General features: G+C 27.7%; 1 protein-coding gene across 2 annotated transcripts; it reads left to right on the top strand.

Annotated features, from left to right (window-relative positions):
- The first annotated feature begins 1,910 nt into the window (after nucleotides 1–1,910).
- AGL104 (AGAMOUS-like 104) lies at nucleotides 1,911–10,842 on the top strand. Of its 2 annotated transcripts, none has more exons than XM_085666029.1 (11): nucleotides 1,911–2,404; nucleotides 3,116–3,169; nucleotides 3,277–3,309; nucleotides 3,430–3,448; nucleotides 3,746–3,807; nucleotides 3,932–3,959; nucleotides 4,136–4,197; nucleotides 4,292–4,391; nucleotides 7,820–7,870; nucleotides 8,773–8,870; nucleotides 10,234–10,452. In XM_085666029.1, the coding sequence occupies exons 1-11, from the start codon at nucleotides 2,220–2,222 to the stop codon at nucleotides 10,301–10,303; spliced, it is 762 nt and encodes a 253-aa protein (XP_085522155.1). In that variant the 5' UTR covers nucleotides 1,911–2,219; the 3' UTR covers nucleotides 10,304–10,452. The 2 variants fall into 2 exon arrangements, with proteins under 2 accessions (XP_085522155.1, XP_027938472.1); XM_028082671.2 differs by having other exon boundaries at nucleotides 1,925–2,404; nucleotides 10,244–10,842.
- The last annotated feature ends 342 nt before the right edge of the window (nucleotides 10,843–11,184 follow it).

Raw genomic sequence — 11,184 nt, 5'->3', positions numbered from 1 at the left:
TTTAATTTTTAAAAAATAATTTTTAATTTTACATGTTTTCTATACAACTGTTCTAACAAATATTATTTTGATTCACTAACATTATTTCCTCCCTCTTCTTTTTTCCATTCAGAGATGGACCTTCGTTATGACAAGGGAGCCACGACTCCCCTGACATTTTTTTTAATATTTTTATATATATTTAAAAAATATTTTTATATTATTTATATTAATTTAGTTTAGAACAACTTTTTTAAAATTTAAAAATCATGTTTTGCCTTTCTGTTGTAATTTGTTTTTACTTCTTTATTTGATTTCTCTCTCTTTCATACTTTCATCTCCTATTCTCCTTTTTTTTTGCTATCTCAATTTTCATCATCGATCTCTTATTATTTTCAAAAGCAAATTGCACCACGACAAAATTAAAGAATTAAGAAACATTTTGGACTAAATAAATTTTCTTTTGAGTAAGTTCATTTTTTATATTTTACTCTTGTATGTGGCTTTTCTATGCTTTAGGCATATATCTATTTGTTAGAGATTATAAAATCATGCTGTAATTGTGTATCAAACTTTTTTTTGTGTAAATAGAACTATTTTAGGATTTGAAGTTGGGTAAAGGAAGAACATTAAGAATATATTTTAAGGTAAAGGAAGCTAATCATTTAGAAGTTGTTAATTTTCTTAAAATATTGAGTCTTGATTTTGAGATTTAATTTGAACTATGATCATCTTTATTGAAAGAGATATTGCAACCAACTTTAGTTATGATTAAATTATTGAAGATTTTAAGTTATTGAGAGAGCGTAAAGGAACATTCTAACTAAAAACAACTTTTGCTTTTTTTAATATATTATTGTTGTTCATAAACTTTATGTTATATTTTCATATATATTATTGTCATATGTTTGAATTATATTATCATGTGTACTTGTTTTGAAGAGAGAAAATGATGTTAAAAAATCCAAACTTTTTTTAATTAAAAAAAATAATTTATTTATAAAAAAAAAATTTTACCCTCCTAAATTTTTTATCCAATTTCGTTACTGTCTCCATTTATTTCATTTTACTTTTAATAAATATAAATTTATATTTGTATATTAATTTAATAATATTATAATATAATTATCTATTAATATAATATTATTTCTATTTTAAAAAAATACGTATATACAGCTGTAATAGTGCCCGTATTTACGTTAATATATAATAATGAAGTTTTTATTTGAAAATTGAAATCTCAAAATAATCGTAAAACTATGGTTACAACGTTTGAATTTAAAATTCAAAATTAAAAAAAATGTAAAAAGAAAATGAAATCTTTTTCAATGAACCCTTTTAATACCCTTAAATGATTTTCACATATCCTAACATATAAGAAGAGTTCTTATCTAATATGAAAACAAAATCTGAAAGATGAAGAATTTAACAAATTTAATGGTTTATAAATATTAATAATCTATTATAACACGCAATAATATTTAATAATAATATAATAACGCTGGCATAATAATAATAATAGAAATTGAATAACGATTCCTCCTGTCTAAGATGAAGTGGTAGTCTATACCAGAGACACTTATCATGATAAAAATATACAAATATTTTCACTAATGCAAAACAAGATCGGTGAAAATTATAAAGAGAGATTTCGAAAAACAAGAATAACTTTCAATTTTAACTTCACTAAACAGTATCATGTAACTTTTGTAGTTGATTTTATTTAATAAAATAAAATTTTGCTGATCATTTATTATATGAAATCATTCATAGTTTAAACAATTTTCCTCTTACTAATAAAGCTTAGTTATATGTATAAAAAGTGGGTACAAAAGAATGATTTGGTATGCAGCACATTAGTGTATATGTATAGATTGATAAAGAATGAAAAGATTAAAGCATATAGTAAAAGAGGACCCTTTCTTTCTAAGCTCATGAATCTCTCCGCCTCCCTTCCTTTTCTCCTCTCTCCTCTTCATAACCATTCCCTTTTCTCTCTCTCATGTTCAACTGCTCCTTCTTTTAAGCTTCGTCATGCATGTTTCCATACATTAAACTTTTTTACCTTTTCTTCTTCTAAAAAGAGAGGGCAATTTAGATTTCCTCCTTCAGATTCTTCATTTCCTTTTTTGCACGCATACAACAATACTCCACACTTTCTAGTTCCACAATATTAACAATAACACTAACATTAAACCATCCATACATATATCAATATCATCATCGTCATCATCGTCCTCATGGGTCGTGTTAAACTCGAGATAAAGAGAATAGAAAACCCCGTCAATAGACAAGTTACATTCTCAAAGCGTAGAAATGGCCTCATCAAGAAAGCTTACGAGCTCTCAATCCTATGTGACATCGATATTGCAGTCATAATGTTTTCGCCTTCCGGTCGTGTTAACCACTTTTCTGGTCGGAGGAGGTACGCATGTTGTCATTTCATTTCATATCAAAACATACTTGCTGCAGCTTTTCTTCTTTTCTAATTTCATATTAGCATTCCAAGGTTTTGTTTTGGCCCACCTCGTGGAAACGATTGCGAATAACTTTTACGATAGTGATTTGGAGAACATGAAATGTATGATGAAATGCCGCATATAGTTTCACAAAATAGTTAAGGTTTTTCTTTGTTCTTGTTTTGATTGTTAATGTTTGTTTCGCTTTTTCACCGAATGCCTCTATACCCTGGAAATTGGGATCTTGACCAACATATTTTTTTTGTTTTTTTCATTTTTCAAAGTTAACCTTCACAATTTATATAGGCAACTAATATTATTATCCCAACCAAAGCAAATACCAAGTAGTTAAATTCTTCCAAGAAAAAGGGGCAGGTTATGCAACATTTAAGAGCTAAATCACATAGCTTTTTAAATTCATAACCTTTATAGAAATATTTATCATTACTTTGATAGGTTGAAATATAGTGTAGCATTAACTAAACATTATATGTCATTTATTATTTAACTAGCTTTTGAGTGAAGATTTAAGCATTCCGAGTGTCTGGATTTAAATATGATTGCAACCATTGTTAGTATTAATAGTATTATTTTATTAAAGTTGTCTTCTCTTTAGCCTGTTAATTTAATTTCTTGGTTTTTATAAAAAGTTATAATCATATTGTTACTGTTATCAGAATTGAGGATGTTTTTACTCGCTACATTAATCTTCCAGACCAAGAAAGAGATAAGTAAGTTATGAACATGCAACTTGATATTTTTCATGCGATAGGGTGGTTGTTATAACTTTTTTTTTTTATCACGTTCTTCATTTTTAATTGTTATATGTTTCATGCAGTGCTGTAAGTTTTCCAGAGATACCATACCGCAGGTATATATCTCTCGGGAACACCTTCTTTTACTTTCTCTATTTCTCATTATTTTGTTTGTAATATAATACTTAATAATATTTGTTCAGTGTACTAATTTGTTTCTTATTTACTTATTGCAGGGGTATTCAGAACAAGGAGGTATTTTCACTTATTATATTTGTAAAAATAAAATCATTATATAGTTATCTTCATAATTAATTTAGTTCAATAAAAGCTAATTATTTTAATAGTCTTTCATATAAATTAACAGAAGAGTTTATACAAACACAATAAATGACTTTCAAGAGTCTAATCGTAACTGCTAATGTTTTATAAGATTGAATTATTTCAAATAAATTTGTTAAAATTTCCTCTAAACACCTCCCAAGTAAAATTTACTTTCTGGTTGTTTCTTTCTTCCAAACCTCACTACTTCCATAAATGTTCCATTTGTAGTATTTGCTAAGGACACTTCAGCAACTGAGGAATGAAAATGACATAGCTCTTCAACTGGCCAAGTTCGTATAATGTTAAATATTTTAAAAATTCAATTATTTTCTTAAGAATTTTTTTTGGAAGGTGTAATTGTGCTAATTGTTGTTTTTTTTCTTTCCCACTGTTTCATCTACGGCATCAAACAAGTCCGGGAGACATTAACTCTGAGATTGAGGTAAGAAAACCATGCAGTTGCTCTAAATTTTCTCTTCCAACCATGGTGACAAAATCACCACCAAACGTAAATTCATCAATTTGAAGCACATAAACCAAAATGAAATTAAAAAAAGCATTACAATAAGAACTCAATTTTAATTTCAAAATGTTGAGAATTTCTTCTTCATTTTATAGGAACTCCAACAAGAAGTTAATAGGCTACAACAGCAACTTCAAATGGCCGAAGAGCAGATAAGGTTCCTTGACAATAAAAATACAAATAGTTTATGCTTATTTTCATTTTAAGTACTTAATATTTATTTATTTTCTACTTTTCGACAATGAACACAGGTTATATGAACCCGACCCATTAAAGATGTCATCAATGGCAGATCTTGAAAACAGTGAAAAGCACCTTTTAGATGTCTTGACACGAGTCATGCAGAGAAAGGTTGCTAATATGCTTTATATCAGTCTTTTTCTTGTTAAAAATGAAATTTTTATCAGGAAAAAGAATATATGAAGGGAGTATTTAGGCTACCCTAATATGTATACACCAGTGTAGTTTATAAAAGAAAGATGATTACAATTAATAATTTTGAATCTAAGGGTACATCTCTAAGAGTTTCATCTGTACATACATTATAATTTCCCTTCAAAATAGTGTGGAGTAGTAGGATAAATCCCACTAATTAGTAAATATCAAACCTGAATTCCCTTTTCTTTTTATTGGCAGAACAAAATATGCATAAATAGTCATACTATTGGAATTTCACAATCTATTTAAAAAGACTTCAACAAGTTAGTCTCGTATATTACAGTCAAAGTTCAACTGAAAACAATTATGCAGAAAGAGAGTAGGAAACATTTCTTTACTCTGTCAAAATTGTTTGACTTACTCACTTCAACAAATTGTGATGTTCTCTCATGTGTTCTTACTTGAAACCATTACATTGAGTCTTATCTTTGATTAGCAATACTAATCCAACATAATATTCAGATGTTGCCCAAGTTGTTCTTACTGAGTCGCCTGACTTTCTCCAAAAAATCCATGAAACCTATATTGCACAATCTCACAGCTCTTGTCCTGTTTAATGTACCATGAATATGTAGGACTCAGTGATGAAGTTAAGCCTCCATATGGCCATATCGGGTTTGTTGAGATTTCCAATTTGTTTGACTCTACCTTTGATAGCATATGAATCAATTTCTTCATAAGATTTGAATGTATTATTCTTTATCCTACAAACAAAAAATGAGAACCAACGAGCCTTCTTCAAAAGACTAGTTTTTACTTATATTTCTCACTCATTCTTATCAATTCTTATTTTTGAATTATTTTGTCTATCGGCAAATAAATAAATATATTAATGATAAAGCACTTGAGGTGCTTTAACTAGTAAAATAATAGTTCATCAACTACAAATCTAGCAAATTTAGTATATAACTTTAGCTACCAAGATCATGTTCAACTTCCTATAAATTTTCACAAAGAGCTTTTGTATACTATTCTATGAACACAGGTAGAGTGAATACATATTCTTTTACTCATTATGTTCTATTCAACCCTCAAACACAATATATCAACCTATCACCAGTTACATACACTACTCTTGCATATTGAACATGCATGTAGAGAAAGTGGTTCTAATGAATTCTCAGATAAAATTGTCCTTACACTTATTGTACAAAGAACTCAGAAAAGCATATTATAGAGTGATAATTCCATTGATAAGAAAAGAAACAAACACTATAGACTATAAAGTCTAGGTTATAAGTCAGAAACTCCGTAAAAGTAGCCTACTATTATCCCTAGCACAATAATGCAAAAAAGATAATGGATTTCTAAGCTATGAATCTTAAACAAAGTATAGGACATAGACACTAATCAAAAAATGAAAAATTTACATTTGTCATTTTATGTTTCTGTCATGCCCATGCCTTCACTTGGGCCAAACTAAAAATCTCTTCTACTACATCATTCCTAAAGACAATATTGTTACTATAATTCTATAGAGTCCACACTATAACAATCCACACCCCTTTCCATAACATATTACCTTTGTGGTTTAGCTCTAATAGATGAAAATGCTCAAAATGTGCTTGAATTTGGTTATGGCTTACCCTCAAGTTCCCAGTCTATTTGTTACACATATTCCATATTTTGGTAGCCACTTTATATGTAAGTGGAAGATGATTTATGGACTCATTCCCAGTCTATTTGTTACACATATTCCCTATTTTGGTAGCCACTTTATAGGTAAGTAGAAGATGATTTATGGACTCATTCCCAGGCTATTTGTTATACATATTCCATATTTTGGTAGCCACTTTACAGGTAAACAGAAGATGATTTAAAGTCTCCTCCTGCTCATCGCACATAACACAACTAACATTGTTTAAAATGACCCCTCTAAGTCTTAAGTTACCCATTGTCCACACGCCATTTAGAATAATCTGCCACACAAAGAACTTTGTAGAAGAAATAAACTTTACTCTCCAAAGGCTCTCAAAGAATAACCCTCTTTTTGAATTGTGGTTGTGTTTTATGTCTACATAATCTTTTCTATGAATAACTTCTAAGCACCTAATTCACAAACATTAAACTACAATACATCTCCTTGATTAATTTTATAGGTTTTGTGTTTTAAATATACTTATACATTGACCTTATACAACAAACCAATACGAAAAATTTACATTAGGGTATTTGATTTTAAATCCAAGTCCCCTCCATTGTGTTATAGTACAAACTTCCTCTTCATCAACCTTTCCATTTCTAACTCATGGTTCTGATACTATTATACTAAGAGGTGAATTTTAAGTCTAACTCAACTCCAAAAAAATGACTTAAGGTGAGGTTTGCACCCACTTATATATATTAGAACTGTCAAAATATGTTGGAACCTACGGGACAACTTGACCCACCACGGGTTTAGACCGAGTTGGGTTGAAAATTTTTACAAATTTCATTATGGGTTGATTTTTTACCGGACTCACCAAGAATCGACTCACCCAGGTTGAATCCGTGGTGAGTCGGGTTGGCTCGTCAACCCGCAAATAAAGGGTCACACAAGTATTTTTTGTTAAGTTAGGCTTTGCATTTGGATCAGGTTAAATTATTTTTTTTAACCAACATAGATAATTTATATTTTTGTAATTTTGATTTGTATTTAAATTGTATTAAAGTTTATTTAGATTTTAATTAGAATTATAATTTAATTTTAACTGAAAAAAAATTATAATTTTTTTAATTAAATGAGCCTGTGACTAAAACTTTCGAAATGTGTTGTAGTTGATAATGGGAGACAATAGTATTATCTACTTAGTTATAGCCCTTGTCCCCTGAGCTATTTTGCAAGTAAGAAATAAATGACATGTTTTTTCCACCATTAAACCACACATGACACACTATCTCCTATTGCAATTTCTTTTAATAGCAATCATGTCTTATCGTTTTCCATATTTTTGACTCTAATATATCTTTTCATAGACCCTTTTAATCATTCCTTAATCTCCATCTCCATTTAGGCAGAGAAGACGCGTTAAACAAATTTAGATCTTTGACTTTCAAATCTTCTCTTCATTTGGTTTACAAACATTCTTCCATTTAACCCATACTATCTTTTTTAATTTCCTTCCTCCATCCCTACAAAAATGTACTTTGCATTTTGGTCCTACCTTAGTTAATAATTTAAAGAGTGACAAGTAAAAAAGTGGTAACACGATAAGAACAGATTTTAATAAATACACTTTTCTTGCCAATACCTGCCCATCCATCTGTTCTGTTAAAAATTATGCAGTTTTTCACAAATTTGTAGCATTTCTTTTTCCCTTTTATTCTGCAATGTGACTTATTATTTATTCATGGTGTTGCAGGAATACTTAATGAGTCACCATCTATCTTCTTTTGACCCATCTAGTATTCAGGTAATTAATGAATGTAAATATTAAGATGTACACATATATACACTTCAATAAATATTTTCGGATGAAAAAAAAATGAGTTGGTTGAAATTTTAAATAAATGATGAATGTACAATTATGAAAAAAAATTAATTATAAATGTTTATATATAATTATATTTTGTTTTTGTTTTCAAATAGAATAATTATTTTATATAAATTTAGACTCTATTCACAATATTAACATTTATTTACAAATCATAATATATAGTTAGATACCTTTATTACCTGGACTCTATTCTAAATAATAATCAATTTTAGTGATTAAAAATAATTAATTATTATCGATCAATTTAGATATTAATTCATAAATTAAAATTTATTGATAACTAAAATAGTTTTTAAAAAAAAATAAAAAATTATAATTAATTTTTAAATTGGTAACTAAAATAATTTATATTATGAATTGGCATCAAATAATATACTAACAAAATTTTGATTACCATAGAAATTAGTCTTTAAATTAGTTTCTAATTAGAAAATTGATTTTTAAACATATTTTTAGTCACTAAAATTAGTTATTAACAAAGAATTTTATTGTAGTGAATGGTTATCTCAAAAATAATTATAGTGATATATTTTATATGTTAAACATATGAACATTTCACTATGATAATATATAGTATATAATTGACCTCATTTTCATAATATAAAATATTATAAATGTTTTTTTATTTTATGTAAACTGGCATATTATTATGTATATGTTGTCGTATTTTATTATAATTATTTAAAAATAATATATAAAATTATTTTAATCAAGTAATTGTATAATATTTCTAATAATAATAGTATACAAAAACAAGTAGTAAAACTGTAATACAGGTTTTCATTTAGTTAACTAAATAAAATTATATAATTATGCAGGGAATACCGACCTCTTTCGACAATGTAGGTTGGTTGCAGGATGGGAGTCAAAATCATGCTCAGATTTTTGATGCATCTGCTCCGTTAGATCCTCTCAGGTTTCTATTGCATGTGTTTACAAGTTTCTTAATTATGACATTTTCTTTTAGATGATTATAAGTTTTCATGGATAATATTTATATATATAATACAATATAATATAATACAACATAACATTATAATATAATATAATATAAAATAATATATAAGAACATCTGAGTTTCCATACAGATAATGAATTACATAAAAGTTAAACAATACATAATATTTTACTGAGCATTTTATTTTCATCGTACATGGCATGCATAAAATTCAGACATTACACCTTACCAGTTTCGTTAATCATAACTCTTTTTTTTTCATTTAAATTACAAATGCTTATTTTTTTAATCACATTTGCACTTTTATTTATCTGTCATCTATTTTTAATATATATATGGTTATTATTATTATTATTATTTAAAATATGAAGAAGATAAAATAGAAACATTTATGATTATGATATTCAATGAAGTACCGTTAATTTTACATTAAAATGATTGATTTATATTTCTAATAGGCTTGTAAAGTTGTACTTAAAAAGTAGGTTAACAAAACGGGCCATCTAAGCTTGCTTTAGTCCCTCACCTTTGGCCTGTCAAAAGTGAACTGGGTTGGGTTGACCCGTTACTGAAAAATGGGTTAGAAGTTGTAACCCATCCCGTTACAAGACGGTTAGTTGGCAGGTCGGTCCATCACTTTTTTAATTTTTTTAAATATTTTTTATTTTATTTTATTATTTATAAAATTTGTTTATATATATATATACTTATAAACAAATATCTAGAGCATATTTAATTATATAAATATTTTTTAAACTTTTAATTTATCTTTAATTGAATAAATTAAAATATATATTTACATGTTAAATTACTCTATTATAACTAATAATTGGAACTTAATTTGTAAGTGTCAATGATTTAAATTTTGATAATATTGTATATTTACATTTATTAAAAAGTATAATATAGAAAATTTAATTTTTTAATTTTTTAAAAATTTTTAAAATTAAAAAAAGAATCATCAGGCTAGGGGCGGGTTGACCCGCTTTTGGTTCGCCAGTTTGATGGGCTAGCCGGGCCAAACCAAAACAGGCTAGCGGTAAGAAAACTCCAACCTAGCAGGTCAGACCCACTTTGACACACCTACTTGTGATGTTATTTCGTTCTCATGCTTTAAAATACACTATTTTAATGATATAAAATATATTAAATAAAAATTAATTGAAATCAATATATTTCGAAACATTACAATGAAGATAACATCATAAAAGAAAATATTATCAAAAAAATAATAATAAGGACAATTTTTTATTTTACGAAAAAAAATCATATTTGTTAGAATAATTACATCATTACATATTGATTATTAATAATAAGATAGACATGTCCAGGGACTTGTCTTCTACAGTGTATGGTTCATTTTCTCAAGGGACAAGTTCAAATGCTGCTGATCCACGAGGCATGGGAGAGTGTCATGTATCAAATCCAAGTGATGGAACCCTTCAAGCATGGCCTCAATGCTACACGTTGTATCCTCATCATCATATTCAACATGACATGGTGGGACCTGACATGCCAGATATGATGCCACACACACAAGTTAACATCCCAATCACTGCCTCACACGTGGAAGCACCCAAGAATGAACCTGTAGATTTTGACCAGTCTAAACAACAATCTCAAACTCAAACTCAAACTCATCCTCATCCTCATCAACATCAGCAACTCAATACTCAATGACACATACCACCATCCATCATAATGGCACATGAAGTCTATCATAGTTCATATGCCATGTCTCATTTTCACCCTCTTATTTTTAGTTATAAATGTGAAGCATGTCATAACTTCACACTTGGTTTGTGTAAGATTAATTAAGTACATGATAATCATTTGATCATGTGCATAGAAAATGTACATCAGATCATCCTTGTATTACAAATTAATAAAAAAAATGTAACAAGAAGCAACAAGCACTTGTTTTGTTCTATTTTTCACATTCATAACAAATCTAAATCTTTACTAGGGCAAACCTAAATGATTTATTGAACCATACTGCACACAAATTTTAGTTTTATCCTAATTCCAAAATGTCATTCATTGATAAGACTAGGATCATTTTTATTTTAATAAAAAGCTATAAGAGTATTGAATATACTATAATTTTATGGAAAGAGTATGGAGAGTAAAGGGTTAAAAGTAAAAAAGTGAAAATGGACTTCACATTACAAATAGAGAGGTTAATATTAAATTGCTAAACTCATGTGTGAATAATTGACACATTATGTTACTAAAAAAATATTTTATTTAATTTGCTATAATAAAACTTAAA

Source organism: Vigna unguiculata, chromosome 8 (genome assembly GCF_037176805.1).
Source record: "Vigna unguiculata cultivar grain cowpea cultivar isolate G323 ecotype 2 chromosome 8, ASM3717680v1, whole genome shotgun sequence".
NCBI classification, from domain to species: Eukaryota; Viridiplantae; Streptophyta; class Magnoliopsida; order Fabales; family Fabaceae; genus Vigna; species Vigna unguiculata.
The sequence above is the reverse complement of the archived record's forward strand: the minus strand, read 5'-3'. Positions and strand labels throughout refer to the sequence as shown.